The sequence below is a fragment of the Oncorhynchus kisutch genome, linkage group LG17, assembly GCF_002021735.2.
Source record: "Oncorhynchus kisutch isolate 150728-3 linkage group LG17, Okis_V2, whole genome shotgun sequence".
Taxonomy (NCBI): domain Eukaryota; kingdom Metazoa; phylum Chordata; class Actinopteri; order Salmoniformes; family Salmonidae; genus Oncorhynchus; species Oncorhynchus kisutch.
This window is the reverse complement of record NC_034190.2, coordinates 7,317,712-7,336,468: the sequence shown is the minus strand read 5'-3', so window position 1 is coordinate 7,336,468 and position 18,757 is coordinate 7,317,712. Positions and strand designations below refer to the sequence as shown.

The window sequence follows — 18,757 nt, the reverse complement described above, 5'->3', positions numbered from 1 at the left end:
TTTATCCATCCCATCTCTTCTCACGTCTCTAGACCTGATTGAGTGGTAGGCTATCAGGTCAGGCAGATTGCTCTAGATTGAATTCGAAAATTGGACATCTGTCCATGTACTGAGGATGTCGGAAAACACTTTCAAAACCGGCCACTGGGGGGGCAACAGTGAGCGCTATTCCTATCAAGTAGGCTTGGGTTTTTGCTAGGAAATTGACTCTGGATCAGGTGGTTGCGTGTTCAGTCCCAGTAGTTGATGCTAGTTTTATTTTTTTGTTTGTTTGAACCCTAAATCAGAAACCTTAAACCTTAAATTAAAAGTTTACGCTTGGAGAAAAGTGAATTTTTTATTTTTTATTCTGCAGTGAGACTGTAAGAGTTGATCAGGTGCCTCTGACTATCGGAACAGAGTAAGAACAACACTCTAACCTACCATGAGGTAGACTAACACAAGTCCAACCTGATAATGTCACACACACACCTGATAACGTCACACACACACCTGATAACGTCACACACACACCTGATAACGTCACACACACACCTGATAACGTCACACACCTGATAACGTCACACACATACCTGATAACGTCACAAACACACCTGATAACGTCACACACACACCTGATAACGTCACACACACACCTGATAATGTCACACACACACACCTGATAACGTCACACACACACACACCTGATAACGTCACACACACACACCTGATAACGTCACACACACACACCTGATAACGTCACACACACACACCTGATAACGTCACACACACACACCTGATAACGTCACACACACACACACCTGATAACGTCACACACACCTGATAACGTCACACACACACACCTGATAACGTCACACACACACCAGATAACGTCACACACACACCTGATAACGTCACACACACACCTGATAACGTCACACTCTGACCCTCCATGTTGTGTTCTTTTTATCTCACCTTTATTTAACCAGGTAGGCTAGTTGAGAACACCTTTATTTAACCAGGTAGGCTAGTTGAGAACACCTTTATTTAACCAGGTAGGCTAGTTGAGAACACCTTTATTTAACCAGGTAGGCAAGTTGAGAACACCTTTATTTAACCAGGTAGGCTAGTTGAGAACACCTTTATTTAACCAGGTAGGCTAGTTGAGAACACCTTTATTTAACCAGGTAGGCAAGTTGAGAACAAGTTCTCATTTTACAATTGCGACCTGGCCAAGATAGAGCAAAGCAGTTCGACACATATAACAACACAGAGTTACACATGGAGTAAAACAAACATACAGTCAATAATACAGTAGAAAAATAAGTATATATACAATGTGAGCAAATGAGGTGAGATAAGGGAGGTAAAGGCAAAAAAAGGCCACAGTGGCGAAGTAAATACAATATAGCAAGTAAAACACTGGAATGGTAGATTTGCAGTGGAAGAATGTGCAAAGTAGAAATAAAAATAATGGGGTGCAAAGGAGCAAAATAAATAAATACAGTAGGGAAAGAGGTAGTTGTTTGTGCTAAATTATAGATGGGCTATGTACAGGTGCAGTAATCTGTGAGCTGCTCTGACAGTTGGTGCTTAAAGCTAGTGAGGGAGATAAGTGTTTCCAGTTTCAGAGTTTTTTGTTGTTTATTCCAGTCATTGGCAGCAGAGAACTGGAAGGAGAGGCAGCCAAAGGAAGAATTGGTTTTGGGGGTGACCAGAGAGATATACTTGCTGGAGTGCGTGCTACAGGTGGGTGCTGCTATGGTGACCAGCGAGCTGAGATAAGGTGGAATTTTACCTAGCAGGGTCTTGTAGATGACCTGGAGCCAGTGGGTTTGGCAACGAGTATGAAGCGAGGGCCAGCCAACGAGAGCGTACAGGTCGCAGTGGTGGGTAGTATATGGGGCTTTGGTGACAAAACAGATGGCACTGTGATAGACTGCATCCAATTTATTGAGTAGGGTGTTGGAGTTTATTTTGTAAATGACATCGCCGAAGTCGAGGATTGGTAGGATGGTCAGTGTCACGCCTTGGTCTTAGTGTTTTGTGTTTTCGTTATATATTTGGTCAGGCCAGGGTGTGACAGGGGTTTACGTGTTGTATTTCGTATTGGGGTTTGTAGTATTTGGGATCGCGGCTGATTAGGGGTGTTGTATAGGCTTGGCTGCCTGAGGCGGTTCTCAATCTGGAGTCAGGTGATTCTCGTTGCCTCTGATTGGGAACCGTATTTAGGTAGCCTGAGTTTCGCTTTGTCTTTCGTGGGTGATTGTTCCTGTCTCTGTGTAGTTTCACCAGATAGGCTGTATTTAGGTTTCACGTTCCGTTTGTTGTTTTTGTATTTATTAGTTATTTCATGTATCGTCACCTTTTTCTTCATTAAAGACATGAGTAACCACCACGCTGCATTTCGGTCCGACTCTCTTTCGACAAACGAAGAACGCCGTTACAGAATCACCCACCATATACGGACCGAGCGGCGTGGTTACAGGCAGCGACCGCAGGAAAAGCGAAAGGAGGAATGGAAAGGGGAAGACGTATTGGACAGCAATGGCATGGAGTATACGACGTGGGAAGAAATCGACAGGTGGGCGGCCGACCCAGAGAGAGTGCAGGAGCCCGCATGGGATTCGCTGGAGCAGTGCGAAGAAGGCTATAGGCGAATGGAGTTGGAGAAACAGACACGGCGGCGCAGAGCGAAACCCGAGAGTCACCCCAAAAAATGTATTGGGGGGGGGCTCAGAGGGAGAGTGGCTGAGTCAGGAGATGGACCTGAGCCAACTCTCCTTGTTTATCGTGAGGAGCCAAGGAGGAGACCAGAACCAGAGCCGGTGTTAGAGGTGAGCGAAGCAGAGACTCTGAAGGAGTTAATGGGGAAAGTGGAGTGGAGAGTAATGAGGGAGTTGCTAGCTTGGTGCTATAGATATCATATTCGTCCGACGGATCGTGTCGGGGATTTGATGGCACCTGAGTTAGCGCTCCATACTCGTCCTGAGGTACGTGTTAGTCGGCTGGTGAAGTTGGTGCCAGCCTCACGCACCAGGCCTCCTGTGCACATCCCTAGCCTTGCACATCCTGTGCCACCTCCACACTCCAGCCCTCCGGTAGCAGCTCCCCGCACCAGGCTTCCTGTGCGTGTCCTCGCTCCAGTATCACCAGTGCCCGCACCATGCATCAGGCCTACAGTGCGCCTCGCCTCTCCTGCTCTGTCGGAGTCTCCCGCCTGTTCAGCACAGCCAGAGCCTTCCTTCCCTCCTGCGCTGTCGGAGTCTCCCGCCTCTCCAGCGCTGTCGGAGCCTTTCTCCTCTCCTGCGCTACCGGAGTCTCCTGTCTGTTCAGCACAGCCAGCGTTTTCCTCCTCTCCTGCGCTGTCGGAGTCTCCTGCCTGTTTAGCGCTATCAGAGCCTTTCTTCTCTACAGCGCTGCCGGAGCCTCCTGCCTGTTTGAAGCAGCCTGAGCTGCCAGTCTGCAGGGTGCTGTCAGCCTGCATGGAGCAGTCAGAGCTGTCAGTCTGCATGAAGCAGCCAGAGCTGCCAGTCTGCAAGGAGCTGCCAGTCTGCAAGGAGCTGCCAGTCTGCAGGGTGCTGTCAGCCTGCATGGAGCAGTTAGAGCTGTCAGTCTGCATGAAGCAGCCAGAGACGTCAGTCTGCATAAAGCAGCCAGAGCTGCCAGTCTGCAAGGAGCTGTCAGTCTGCAAGGAGCTGCCAGTCTGCAAGGAGCTGCCAGTCTGCAAGGAGCTGTCAGCCTGCATGGAGCAGTCAGAGCTGTCAGTCTGCAAGGAGCTGCCAGTCTGCAGGGAGCTGTCAGTCTGCAAGGAGCTGTCAGTCTGCAAGGAGCTGTCAGTCTGCAGGGAGCTGTCAGTCTGCAAGGAGCTGTCAGTCTGCAAGGAGCTGTCAGTCTGCAAGGTGCTGTCAGCCTGCATGGAGCAGTCAGAGCTGTCAGTCTGCATGAAGCAGCCAGAGCTGTCAGTCTGCAAAGAGCTGCCAGTCTGCAAGGAGCTGCCAGTCTGCAGGGTGCTGTCAGCCTGCATGGAGCAGTCAGAGCTGTCAGTCTGCATGAAGCAGCCAGAACTGTCAGTCTGCAAGGAGTACCAGTCTGCAAGGAGCTGCCAGTCTGCAAGGAGCTGTCAGTCTGCAAGGAGCTGTCAGCCTGCATGGAGCAGTCAGAGCTGTCAGTCTGCAAGGAGCTGTCAGTCTGCAAGGAGCTGCCAGTCTGCAAGGAGCTGTCAGTCTGCAAGGAGCTGTCAGTCTGCAAGGAGCTGTCAGTCTGCAAGGAGCTGCCAGTCTGCAAGGTGCTGTCAGCCTGCATGGAGCAGTCAGAGCTGTCAGTCTGCATGAAGCAGCCAGAGATGTCAGTCTGCAAAGAGCTGCCAGTCTGCAAGGAGCTGCCAGTCTGCAGGGTGCTGTCAGCCTGCATGGAGCAGTCAGAGCTGTCAGTCTGCATGAAGCAGCCAGAGCTGTCAGTCTGCAAGGAGTACCAGTCTGCAAGGAGCTGCCAGTCTGCAAGGAGCTGTCAGTCTGCAAGGAGCTGTCAGCCTGCATGGAGCAGTCAGAGCTGTCAGTCTGCAAGGAGCTGTCAGTCTGCAAGGAGCTGCCAGTCTGCAAGGAGCTGTCAGTCTGCAAGGAGCTGCTAGTCTGCAAGGAGCTGCCAGTCTGCAAGGAGCTGCCAGTCTGCATGAAGCAGCCAGAGCTGTCAGTCTGCAAGGAGCTGTCAGTCTGCAAGGAGCTGCCAGTCTGCAAGGAGCTGCCAGTCTGCAAGGAGCTGTCAGCCTGCATGGAGCAGTCAGAGCTGTCAGTCTGCAAGGAGCTGCCAGTCTGCAAGGAGCTGTCAGTCTGCAAGGAGCTGTCAGTCTGCAGGGAGCTGTCAGTCTGCAAGGAGCTGTCAGCCTGCATGGAGCAGTCAGAGCTGTCAGTCTGCAAAGAGCTGCCAGTCTGCAAGGAGCTGTCAGCCTGCATGGAGCAGTCAGAGCTGTCAGTTTGCATAGAACAACTAGATCCGCCAGTCAGCCATGATCTTCTAGATCTGCCAGAGATTCTTCCAGATCAGCCTGTCAACCAGAATCTTCCAGATCTGCTAGTCAACCAGAATCTTCCAGATCTGCTAGTCAACTTGAATCTTCCAGATCCGCCAGCCAGCCAGGATCTACCGGAGCCTACTACCTACCTGAGCTTCATCTCAGTACTGGGCTTCCTCTCAGTACTGGGCTTCCTCTCAGTACTGGGCTTCCTCTCAGTACTGGGCTTCCCCTCTGTTCCGGGCTGCCCCTCAGTTCCGGGCTGCCCCTCAGTTCCGGGCTGCCCCTCAGTTCCGGGCTGCCCCTCAGTCCCGAGCTGCCCCTCAGTCCCGAGCTGCCCCTCAGTCCCGAGCTGCCCCTCAGTCCCGAGATGCCCCTCAGTCACGAGCTGCTCCTCAGTTCTGTGGGGTTCTGGGTGAGGACTATTAGGCCATGGTCGGCGGCGAGGGTGGATTATCCCAGGACGCGAAGGGGAGGAACGAGGACATTAATGAAGTGGGGTCCACGTCCCGAGCCGGAGCCCCCACCAATGACAGACGCCCACCCGGACCCTCCCTTTGGTTTTGAGGTGCGTCCGGGAGTCCGCACATTGGGGGGGGGGGGGTTCTGTCACGCCTTGGTCTTAGTGTTTTGTGTTTTCGTTATATATTTGGTCAGGTCAGGGTGTGACAGGGGTTTACGTGTTGTATTTCGTATTGGGGTTTGTAGTATTTGGGATCGCGGCTGATTAGGGGTGTTGTATAGGCTTGGCTGCCTGAGGCGGTTCTCAATCAGCTGTCAGGTGATTCTCGTTGCCTCTGATTGGGAACCGTATTTAGGTAGCTTGAGTTTCGCTTTGTCTTTCGTGGGTGATTGTTCCTGTCTCTGTGTAGTTTCACCAGATAGGCTGTATTAGGTTTCACGTTCCGTTTGTTGTTTTTGTATTTATTATAGTTATTTCATGTATCGCCTTTTTCTTCATTAAAGATCATGAGTAACCACCACGCTGCATTTCGGTCCGACTCTCTTTCGACAAACGAAGAACGCCGTTACAGTCAGTTTTACAAGGGTATGTTTGGCAGCATGAGTGAAGGATGCTTTGTTGTGAAATAGGAAGCCAATTCTAGATTTAACTTTAGATTGGAGATGTTTGATGTGGGTCTGGAAGGAGAGTTTACAGTCTAACCAGACACCTAGGTATTTGTAGTTGTCCACATATTCTAAGTCAGAGCCGTCCAGTGTAGTGATGTTGGACAGGCAGGCAGGTGCAGGCAGCGATCGGTTGAAGAGCATGCATTTAGTTTTACTTGTATTGAAGAGCAATTGGAGGCCACAGAAGGAGAGTTGTATGGCATGTGTGGCTCGCCTGGAGGGTTGTGAACACAGTGTCCAAAGAAGGGCCAGAAGTATACAGAATGGTGTCGTCTTTAAGGTGTAGATGCTACAGCCAGACAGAAAAATACAGCTGAAAGGTTTTCTGTATGTGTGCGCGCACACACACACACACACGCACTTTACATTTGAGTAATTTATCCGGAGAGGGTTACAAGAGCAATTAGGGTTACGTGTCTTGCTCAAGGGCACATCAACCAATTTCTCACCTTGTCGGCTCAGGGATTTGAACCAGCTACCTTTTGGTTACAGGCCCTATGTTTTTATACCGCTAGGCGCCCAACCTGGGATATGCAGTCAACAGCAAACCTTTGGAAAATCCCCTGCGTTAATATTAACAGCAGACTTGTGCAATGTTAACAGCAGACTTGTGCATTTCCTCAGTGAAAACAATGTACGGAGGAAATTTCAATTTGTCTTGTTACCAAATGCCCATACGTTAGAACATGTGCACACCCTATTTGGTAAACAAACAAACCAAGTATGCTATTAAAATTAGCAAAAAACACACATTTCTTTCCATGGGGCTGTAGAATGAGACAGGGATGGAGCTTAAGCCCCACCCTCTTCAATACCAACAGTAAATCTCAGTAAGACAAAAAAATATAGTGTTCCCGAAAAATGTCCAGTATCAAGTACAAATACCTTCTGGACACTGTTGCCCTATAGCATATAAAAACTATACATACATGTACCTCGGCCTAAACATCAGCACCACAGGTAAAATCCCCACTGTGAACGATCTGAGAGACAAGGCAAGAAGGGCCTTATAAGCCATCAAAAGGAACATAAAATTCATCAATCTAATTAGGATTTGGCAACAAAATATTTGAATCAGTTATAGAACCCCATTGCCCTTTGTGATTGTGAGGTCTGGGATATGTCCACCAATCAATTATTCCAATCAATTATTCCCAAAATGGGAAAAACACCAAATTGAGAGCATGCAAAATATCCTACATGTACAACGTAAAACACCAAATGATGCATGCAGAGCAGAATTAGGACGAGACCCGCTGATGATCAAAATCCAGAAAAGGGCCGTTAAACTCTACAACAAATAGATTATTACTTAACACATTGGAAATAATTTACCAAAAAACAGGGCAAACTAGAATGTTGTTTATTATCTATTTCACCTGCTTTGGAAATGTAAACATACGTTTCCCATGCCAATAAATCCTTTTGAATTGAATTGAGAGAGGCGAGAGAGAGGTACAGAGAGCGGTACAGAGAGATAGCATGTATGTCTGTTTGAGAGAGGAGAGAGAGAAGAGAGAGGAACAGAGAAGAGAGAGATGGCATGCATGTCTGTTTGAGAGAGGAGAGAGAGAAGAGAGAGGAACAGAGAAGAGAGAGATGGCATGCATGTCTGTTTGAGAGAGGAGAGAGAGAAGAGAGAGGAACAGAGAAGAGAGAGATGGCATGTATGTCTGTTTGAGAGAGGAGAGAGAGAAGAGAGAGGAACAGAGAAGAGAGAGATGGCATGCATGTCTGTTTGAGAGAGAAGATAGAGGTAAAGAGAAGAGAGAGATGGCATGCATGTCTGTTTGAGAGAGGAGAGAGAGAAGAGAGAGGAACAGAGAAGAGAGAGATGGCATGCATGTCTGTTTGAGAGAGAAGATAGAGGTAAAGAGAAGAGAGAGATGGCATGCATGTCTGTTTGAGAGAGGAGAGAGAGAAGAGAGAGGAACAGAGAAGAGAGAGATGGCATGCATGTCTGTTTGAGAGAGAAGATAGAGGTAAAGAGAAGAGAGAGATGCATGCATGTCTGTTTGAGAGAGAAGATAGAGGTAAAGAGAAGAGAGAGATGGCATGCATGTCTGTTTGAAAGACAGAAACAGATAATCTATCACGATTGCTTTAAAGAAAATACTATTTTGTAGATACTTTCTATAAAGAGAAAAACTACACCGACACACACACACACTGTGTGATGAGTGTGAGCAGAACAGAGCTGTCCCTGACTTGAAGGACTTCTGCTGTGTTACAGCCCAGTCAGCAGTTTTGCTCACACACTGTGAACTAACCTCCCTTGGTACTCTCTCTGTGTGTGTGTGTAAGACACTACAGGGAATCAGTATAAGGTATAACTCTCCCCCTGTTCAAACTTTAGTGCGTGGGCAGCTAGCAGTGCAGGTGTAGAGGACACAACTCCCACTTCAAAACCTAACACATCTGTAACGTTGTCCATCTGTAAAGGTGTCCATCTGTAACATTGTCCATCTGTAACGTAGTCCACCTGTAACATCGTCCATCTGTAACGTTGTCCATCTGTAACATTGTCCATCTGTAACTTTGTCCATCTGTAACATTGTCCATCTGTAACGTAGTCCACCTGTAACATCGTCCATCTGTAACGTAGTACATCTATAACATTGTCCATCTGTAACGCTGTCCATCTGTAATGTAATCCATCTGTAACGTAGTCCATCTGTATCGTGGTCCATCTGTAACGCAGTCCATCTGTAACGTTGTCCGTCTGTATCGTGGTCCATCTGTAACGCAGTCCATCTGTAACGTTGTCCATCTGTAACACTGTCCATCTGTAACGTAGTCCATCTGTAACGTAGTCCATCTGTAACGTTGTCCATCTGTAACGTTATTCATCTGTAACGTAGTCCATCTGTAACGTAGTCCATCTGTAACGTTATCCATCTCTGCCAAGGTGGACCTGGGATTCAAACATATTAGAGTACCGCCGATAAAGATCTTAACATGATATCTTGTGGAATTCAAGGCGTAAAAAAAAGCCTTACAAAGTTTCTAATTTCAAACGTTAACATTTCAGACCGTTACAAAAAATGTGCATTAATTATGATCTATACTGATCAAAAATATAACGGCCAACAAGTTCAAAGATTTTCATAAAAGGAAATCAGCCAATTTAAATATATTCATTCGGCTCTAATCTATGGATTTGACATGAATGGGCAGGTGCAAGGCCCAGCCAATCAGAATGACGATCCCGCAGGTGAAGAAGTCGGATGTGGAGGTCCTGGGCTGGCGTAGTTACACGTGGTCTCCGGTTGTGAGGCCGGTTGGACATAATGCCAAATTGTCTAAAATGACGTTGGAGGCTTGCTTATTGTAGAGAAATTAACATTAAAATCTCTGGCAACAGCTCTGGTGGACATTCCTGTAGTCAGCCTGTCAATTGCACGCTCCCTCAAAACTTGAGACGTCTGTGGCATTGTGTTGTCTGACAAAACTGCACATTGTAGAGTGGCCTTTGATTGTCCCCAGCACAAGGTGCACCTGTGTAATGATCATGCTGTTTAATCAGCTTCTTGATATGCCACACCTGTCAGGTGGATGGATTATCTTGACAAAGGAGAAAATGCAGGGATGTAAACACTTTGTGCCAGAAAATGTAGAGAAATAAGCTTTTTGTGAGTATGGAAAAGATCTGGGATTTTTTATTTCAGCTCATGAAACATGGGAGCAACACTTTACATGTTGCGTTTATATTTTTGTTCAGTGTAGCTAAATGCTACCTGCTACTACACAACCTCCCCCTCCTTCTCTGCAACAGCCAGACAGAGTTGACCCGTACATGTCAAGGTCATGCCAACTCTGTGTAACAGGATGTTGACATTGGAAACACTTCCTTAGGGGCCACACAAAAGTACACAGCACCTGTCCAGTCCTGGTGCTGGAAACCACAGTAGGGGGGCGGAGTTGAACAGTTGGGAAGTCTCGCTCCAGCGCTCCAGCGTCCTTTCCTTTCCAACCAACCGCTCTTCTAAATCCTCCAGAAAAACAGATAAATGCCTCTCCAAATTCGAGCCATTCGTTGAAATCCCCCATTTTAACCAAACACTCATCTATTGTTCTGACTCTCTATAGGTAGCATTTTGGTTTTAAAGTATTGAAACCAAATGATTTGAATGAAAATAATTTGAATAAACATGAAAAGATTACTTACAAAGAGCTCACCACTTCAAAACAGGCTACATGTTATATTAAACAGCATAGAAACAATATATCAGGAGCCTGACAGGGGGTCTAAGAAGGAACAAAAAATATTTTTTTGGGGGGGGCTATATTATATATTAGCGTTATTATCAATTATTTCAAGGCTATAGCCTACAAAAAAAAATTGTCAAGTATTAGTGAGTGCAACACACTTGGCAGGAACAGTAAGAGCTCAGCATTTAAACAACATTTCCATGTATTCATTTATTATAGTCGACATTGCCCATATATTCTGTGACTTACTTAGAATTAAATAAAACATGTATTCTACAGTGCTTTTTAATTCACTTTCAGAAAAAGGAGTTTGGCCAGAGTTGTGAGGCTAGTGGAGACTGGAGAGAAATTGGAGCGGGCGAGAAGGCCAACACTCCAGCCTTTGGGGAAACTCTGTGCTCCAGTCAAATTGGGCATGTTCCACTCCACTCCTCGCTCCGTTCAGCTCAAAGCTCCATTCCTCGCTTCCCTCCCCTCCGCGCTCCCCTCCGCTCCTCGCTCCGTGCTCCCCTCCGCTCCTCTACGCTCCTAGCTCCACTATGCTCCTCCCTCGGTTCCGCTCCAATCCCCACTCCACTCCGCTTCCTTCAGACTGAGACAGGCTACATTTCAAATGGCACCCTGTTCCTTAAGCAGTGCATGGATCCCTGGTAAAAACATAGAGAATAGGTTGCCTGTATAGCTGATTCTATGCGTATGTGTGTATGTGTGTGTGTGTGACTAATTAGCTGTGCTGTCTGAATCCAACGGTCTGTTTTCTGTAAAGTAGCTGCTGCTTTTGCAACAGCTAATGGGAATCCTAATAGAATATCAGATACCTACGGCAAACAATAGCCCTTTAAGGCTAGTCAGGGGTGGCAGGTAGCCTAGTGGTTAGAGCGTTGGACTTGTAACCGTTAGGTTGCAAGATTGAATCCCCGAGCTGACACGGTAAAAATTTGGCGTTCTGCTCCTGAACAAGGAAGTTAACCCACTGTTTCTAGGCCGTCATTGAAAATAAGAATTTGTTCATAACTGACTTGCCTGGTTAAATAAAGGTAAAATAAAAAAATAAAAAATAGTCTTTAATGGTAACTTAGTTATTAATTGTGTATTACAAAAGGTATCTCCAAGGCCTGCCTAAATATGAACAAGAACAATAGCAGTGTATTGATTAATCTACTGGATGAAATTACTTATCACAACAAGAATAAAGATTATATATTTAAAAACAATGAGTTCAGTCAAAGGACTTAAAGGTGAATCATGTCAAATAAGAATCAAACAAGAAAATATCAAACAAGAATATAATGAATTGATTCAAATAATTTTCCTAATTCTGAAGTAAATCTCTTTTTTTTTTATGTAAATGTCATGTTAAAGAAGGGTCCAGACACTTTTGGGTGGGTTTTGACTTGTTGGAGAAACCTACCTCAGCCGCGAGTCACTTCCTCATTGCGCAGTATCATGGCACGCAAAAGAAATAGGTCATTTTAGAAAGGGACACACACTCAGCATAGTGATGCAGCTCTTTAGACATGAAATTGTGTCATTCCCAAACTTTAGCCGCAACATTATATGCTATTTTGTTGTGACGTTTCCGTGTGTCCGTGTACTATAGGGACACGCTCAGCCGTGCACAGCTGCATCATTGTCTGAACCAAAAAGGATTAGAACGTTGTCGATAAAATAATGACAAACACAATGTGTATTTATGTGTATTAATGTGTATTTATGTATATTAATCTGAATTCATGTGTATTTACGTGTATTAATGTGTATTTATGTATATTAATGTGAATTAGTGTATTTATGTGTATTAATGTGTATTAATGTGTATTAATGTGTATTAATGTGTATTAATGTGTATTTATGTATATTAATGTGTATTAATGTGTATTTATGTATATTCATGTGAATTAATGTGTATTAATGTGTATTAATGTGTATTAATGTGTATTAATGTGTATTAATGTGAATGAATGTGTATTTGTTCATGTTTTTTTGCGTGTCCCCTGATACTGCACAACGGGTAAAGTATCGCAGCTGGGATAAGTTTCTCACTAACAAGCCACATTACAACAAAAATGTCTGGACCCTTCTCTAACATGCCGTTCACATAAAAAAAAATGTAGTTTACCTTCGGAAATAGGAACATTCTCCTTTAAACGTGAATCAAGCAGGCTAATCTTATCAAATGGATTTATAAAAGGAATTGATTCAATCAAACATCAAAAGGCACCTAGGACATTGGAGCTCATCAGGATCTGAGTGACAGTGCAGGCTGCCCAGACTGGCTATGGGTATATGGTAGCTGCCCAGACTGGCTATGGGTATGGGATGGCTGCCCAGACTGGCTATGGGTATATGGTAGCTGCCCAGACTGGCTATGGGTATGGGATGGCTGCCCAGACTGGCTATGGGTATATGGTAGCTGCCCAGACTGGCTATGGGTATATGGTAGCTGCCCAGGCTGGCTATGGGTATATGGTAGCTGCCAAGGCTGGCTATGGGTATATGGTAGCTGCCAAGGCTGGCTATGGGTATATGGTAGCTGCCCAGGCTGGCTATGGGTATATGGTAGCTGCCCAGGCTGGCTATGGATATATGGTAGCTGCCAAGACTGGTTATGGGTACAGGGTGGCTGCCCAGGCTGGCTATGGGTATGGGGTAGCTGCCCAGGCTGGCTATGGGTATGAGGTGGCTGTTCAGGGGGTTGTGGCCTCACTTCTCCTTTGACCAGAGGTCCATTCCGGTAGTTGACCAGGAAGCATGCAACAGAGTACAGTTGGTTGATGCTACCTGTGATGAAGGTGAGGGTGGGCGGTGTCGAAGAGTTTATTCTCCTTCACCTTCCTGATACACATGAACTCTCAATCGGGCGACTGACTGGGTCTAACGCACATCTAAGGCTGGTGTCTGGTGTCCTCTTCGAGAGGATAGCTGGTCGGTGAACCTGAACCTTACAAGGCAGGTGGTCGTCCACAAGAAACGTTGTCCACCATGATGGCCCATCCTCTGTGTAGGAAGAAGCACAATTCCGGACTGCTTCAGTAGCTCTTTGTCGCTGATCGAAACAGCAGACAGAGAAGATACAAATGTGATGGCACCATGTAGCACCATGTGGAGCCATGTAGCACCATGTGGCACCATGTGGCACAATGTAGCGCAATGTAGCACCATGTGGCACCATGTGGCACCATGTAGCACCATGTACCACCCATGTCGCAACCATGTGGCACCATGTGGCAACATGCAGCACCATGTGGCACCATGTAGCACCATGTAGCACATTGTAGCACCATGTGGCACCACGTGCCACCATGAGGCACCATGTAGCAACCATGTGGCACCACGTGGCACCACGTAGCACATTGCAGCACCATGTAGCACCATGTAGCACCATGTAGCACATTGTAGCACCATGTGGCACCATGTAGCACATTGCAGCACCATGTAGCACCATGTAGCACCATGTAGCACATTGTAGCACCATGTGGCACCATGTAGCACCGCGTAGCACATTGTGGCACCATGTAGCACCATGTAGCACCATGTAGCACATTGTAGCACCATGTGGCACCATGTGGCACCATGTGGCACCAAGTAGCACCAAGAAGCAGAGATGATGGTGTCTGGCAGTGCAACTCTGTGCAGTCGATGACCAACTTTGGTGACAGGATAACCCTCCTTGAACTCCTCTGGTAAGTGAGCCTTCACATCTTCCTCTGACATCCAGAGACACATGACACCAAGCAAAGCATAGTGGAAGTTGGCCCATCTGATGACCATCCGACTCACAGTAGAATGGCTGATGTTAAACGTGTGAGCCAAATCCTTTGGCTTCAAACCCACAGAGAGGTGGGTCATGAAGAGGAAGAATGAATCAATGGGCTGCGGGACTGTCTGTTGAAGACAGTGAAAAAAATATGTCAAAATGAACATCCAATACTACAACAAAGAAAGTTTAGCCCTTAGAGAACTGGTATTCAAAGTTAGGGTCGCACAAACATAGATCATTTGATAAGAGAGATGAACATGTAGTGACTTGAAGGTTATTTGTTGATGGTATAAAACATTTTTTTATTTTTTTTAAAGCTCTGACGAAGGCCGTGAGGCCGATACGTAAGCCTATTAAAGATCTGTGATATTATCTTGAGCAGTGTGCGGTTTCCTTTTTCCTTCATCTTGATTTAAATGTCAAAATGTAATGAATTGAAGGTTATTTGTTGACGTAAATATCAAAATGTAATGAATTGAAGGTTATTTGTTGATCTAAACTTCCAAATGTAATGAATGTGTCACATCTATACCCGGTCCCCCTCTCCGGCTCTCGACGGCTCCGGTTTACCCGCTCCCCCTCTCCGGCTCCCGACAGCGCCGGGTTTACCCGCTCCCCTTCTCTGGCTCTTGACGGCGCCGGTTTACCCGCTCCCCCTCTCCGGCTCTCGACAGCTCCGGTTTACCCGCTCCCCTTCTCCGGCTCTCGACAGCGCCGGTTTACCCGCTCCCCCTCTCCGGCTCTCGACGGTGCCGGTTTACCCGCTCCCCCTCTCCGGCTCTCGACGGCGCCGGTTAACCCGCTCCCCCTCTCCGGCTCTCGACAGCGCCGGTTTACCCGCTGCCCCTCTCCGGCTCTCGACAGCGCCGGTTTACCCGCTCCCCCTCTCTGGCTCTCGACAGCGCCGGTTTACCCGCTCCCCCTCTCCGGCTCTCGACAGCTCCGGTTTACCCGCTCCCCCTCTCCGGCTCTCGACGTCGCCGGTTTACTAATCACTGGTCCTGACTACCATCATTACGCGCCTCATTATGAGACTCACCTGGACTCCGTCACTTCATTGATTACCTTCCCTATATCTGTCACTCCCGTAGGTTCATTCCCAAGGCAGTATTGATTATGTGTTTCATGTCAAGACGCTACTCCTGTTTTGTATCGTTCCGTGTTCGTTGTCTTATTAAACTCACCACCTGCTTTTCGACTCCCAGCATCTTCGTTACAGAATGGAAGGTTATTTGCTGATGTAAACATCAAAATGTAATGATTTGAAGGTTATTGGTTAAATTCCAGGCCGTATCACAACCGGCCATGATTGGGAGTCTCAAAGGGCGTTGCACAATTGGCCCAGCGTCGTTAGGGTTTAGCCGGGGTAGGCCATCATTGTAAATAAGAATTTGATCTTGCCTAGTTAAATAAATGTAAACATCAAGATGTAAGGAATTGAAGGTTATTTGTTGATGTAAACATCAACATTATAAGGTTGTGTCGTCAGATTAGGGGAGGAGAGGGGTCACCAGAAATGCTGCCCCCCCCCAAAAAAAAGTTTGAGTACCACTGCCTTAAAAGGAAAAGAAACCATGCCTCAATAACTATTCAGTAAAACCATTCACAGTATTATCTCTCCTTCAACCAGGAGTTATTATCATTGTTCCAGTTGGAATGCAAGATGGAACTAGGCTTGTGACAGTGACATGGCTGTGTTGTACAGATCAGGAGGGCTCTGTAACATTAGAATGACTGATGCTGCTGCTTTGGTGCTGTTTATTTTTTTTTTAAGTAGTTAGTTAAACATTTAATTAAGAAAGATTGTATTTACATTCGCGTTGCTTTGGAATGTGGCCTCCTTGTTCTTATTTGTCACTGCTCTTTCTCTCATTACGATAATCATCTTGTGTCTTGTCACGTTCGATGAGCTTTCAGAAGGCCGTGAGGTGGGCCTGGGTTCCAGAAGGCCGTGAGGTGAGCCTGGGTTCCAGAAGGCCGTGAGGTGGGCCTGGGTTCCAGAAGGCCGTGAGGTGGGCCTGGGTTCCAGAAGGCCGTGAGGTGGGCCTGGGTTCCAGAAGGCCGTGAGGTGGGCCTGGGTTCCAGAAGGCCGTGAGGTGGGCCTGGGTTCCAGAAGGCCGTGAGGTGGGCCTGGGTTCCAGAAGGCCGTGAGGTGGGCCTGGGTTCCAGAAGGCAGTGAGGTGGGCCTGGGTTCCAGAAGGCAGTGAGGTGGGCCTGGGTTCCAGAAGGCCGTGAGGTGGGCCTGGGTTCCAGAAGGCCGTGAGGTGGGCCTGGGTTCCAGAAGGCCGTGAGGTGGGCCTGGGTTCCAGAAGGCCGTGAGGTGGGCCTGGGTTCCAGAAGGCCGTGAGGTGGGCCTGGGTTCCAGAAGGCCGTGAGGTGGGCCTGGGTTCCAGAAGGCCGTGAGGTGGGCGTGGGTTCCAGAAGGCCGTGAGGTGGGCGTGGGTTCCAGAAGGCCGTTAGGTGGGCGTGGGTTCCAGAAGGCCATTAGGTGGGCGTGGGTTCCAGAAGGCCATTAGGTGGGCGTGGGTTCCAGAAGGCCATTAGGTGGGCGTGGGTTCCAGAAGGCCGTGAGGTGGGCATGAATTGAAAACCTATGGGAAAGTTGGAACACGTTAATATGAATAATAAATAGAATCGAAATGACATAATATTGTGTCATTGCTATATATTATGCCATGAAGTTTATATTATGTGATGAATATTAGGCCATGAAGTGAATATTACACCATAAATTCACATACCGACCCAACAGATCCACAGATGATGCACTCCACACTGCCCTTTTCCACCTGGACAAAAGGAACACCTATGTGAGAATGCTGTTCATTAACTACAGCTCAGCGTTCAACACCATAGAGCCCACCAAGCTCATCACTAAGCTAAGGACCCTGGGACTAAACACCTCCCTCCGCAACTGGATCCTGGACTTCCTGATGGGCCGCCCCCAGGTGGTAAGGGTAGGCAATAACACTTCTGCCACGCTGATCCTCAACTGTGGGGCCCCTCAGGGGTGTGTACTTATTCCCCTCCTGTACTCCCTGTTCACCCACAAATGGTGGCCAAATATGACTACAACACCATCATCAAGATTGCTGACGACACAACAGTGGTAGGCCTGATCACTGACAACGATGAGACGGCCTATAGGGAGAACTGGCAGTGTGGTGCCAGAACAACAACCGCCCTCTCAATTTGAGCAAGACAAAGGAGCTAATCGTGGGCTACAGGAAAAGGTGGGCTGAACAGGCCCCCATTAACATCGACGGGGCAGTAGTGGAGTGGGTCGAGAGTTTCAAGTTCCTTAGTGTCCACATCACCAATTAACTATCATGGTCCAAACACACCAAGACAGTCGTAAAGAGGGCACTACAACACCTTTTCCCCCTCAGGAGACTGCAAAGATTTGGCATGTGTCCCCAGATCCTCAAAATGTTCTACAGCTGCACCATCGAGAGTATCCTGACCGGTTGCATCAGCGCCTGGTATGGCAACTGCTCGGCATCTGACCGTAAGGCCCTACAGAGGGTAGGGCTTACAGCCCAGTACATCACTGGGGCCAAGCTTCCTCCCATCCAGGAGCTATATAATAGGTGATGTCAGAGGAAAGCCCATAAAATTGTCAGAGACGCCAGTCAGCCAAGTCATACTGTTTTCTCTGCTACCTCACAGCAAGCGGTACCGGAGTGCCAAGTCTAGGTCCAAAAGGCTCCTTAACAGCTTCTACCCCTAAGCCATAAGACTGCTGAACAATTAATCAAATGGCCACCCGGACTATTCACAGTGACCCCCACCCCCTCCATTTGTTTTTACACTGCTGCTACTTGCTGTTTATTATCTATGCATAGTCACTTCACCCCTATCTACATGTACAAATTACCTCAACTGACCTGTACCCACGCACACTGACTCTGTATATAGCCTCGTTATTGTTATGTCATTGTGTTAAAAAATAAAAAATTTTACTTTCGATTATTTGGTAAATTTTCTTAACTTTTCTTGAACTGCACGGTTGGTTAAGGGGCTTGTAAGTAAGCATTCCACGGTAAGGTCTACACTTGTTGTATTCGGTTGTATTCGGGCCCATGTTAATTTGATATTACAACCAGTTTACCATCCTTCTGAATGACTCCTAACTTCTACTGTGGCATAACACAGTGATGGAGGCCTTATCTGGGTTCTTATCTGTCTTTCTCTGTTTATCTTCCCTTTTGTACTTCAGCTATTTGCACATTGTTACAACACTGTACATATCCATAATACAACATGTCAAATGTCTCTATTCTTTTGAAACTTGTGTTAGTTTTAACTTTTGTTAATCGTCTATTTCACTTGCTTTGGCAATGTAAAGATATGTTTCCCATGCCAATAAATCCCTTTGAATTGAAATTGAATTGAGAGAGAGAGATAGAGAATGTCGGGACTACACAGAGAGAAATAGAGAATGTCATGACTACACAGAGAGAGATAGAGAATGTCGGAACTACACAGAGAGAGATAGAGAATGTCGTGACTACACAGAGAGAGATAGAGAATGTCGGAACTACACAGAGAGAGGTAGAGAATGTCGGAACTACACAGAGAGAGGTAGAGAATGTCGGGACTACACAGAGAGAGAGAATGTTGGGACTACACAGAGAGAGAGAGAATGTCGGGACTACACAGAG

General features: G+C 47.0%; 1 protein-coding gene across 1 annotated transcript; it reads right to left on the bottom strand.

Annotated features, from left to right (window-relative positions):
- Window positions 1-11,376: 11,376 nt before the first annotated feature.
- On the bottom strand, window positions 11,377-16,883 carry LOC116354475 (uncharacterized). The gene is made up of 3 exons (XM_031794942.1): window positions 16,835-16,883; window positions 15,907-16,684; window positions 11,377-14,218 (listed from the first exon to the last, which is right to left on the bottom strand). The coding sequence occupies exons 2-3, from the start codon at window positions 16,576-16,578 to the stop codon at window positions 13,208-13,210; spliced, it is 1,683 nt and encodes a 560-aa protein (XP_031650802.1). The 5' UTR covers window positions 16,579-16,684; window positions 16,835-16,883; the 3' UTR covers window positions 11,377-13,207.
- Window positions 16,884-18,757: the final 1,874 nt, after the last annotated feature.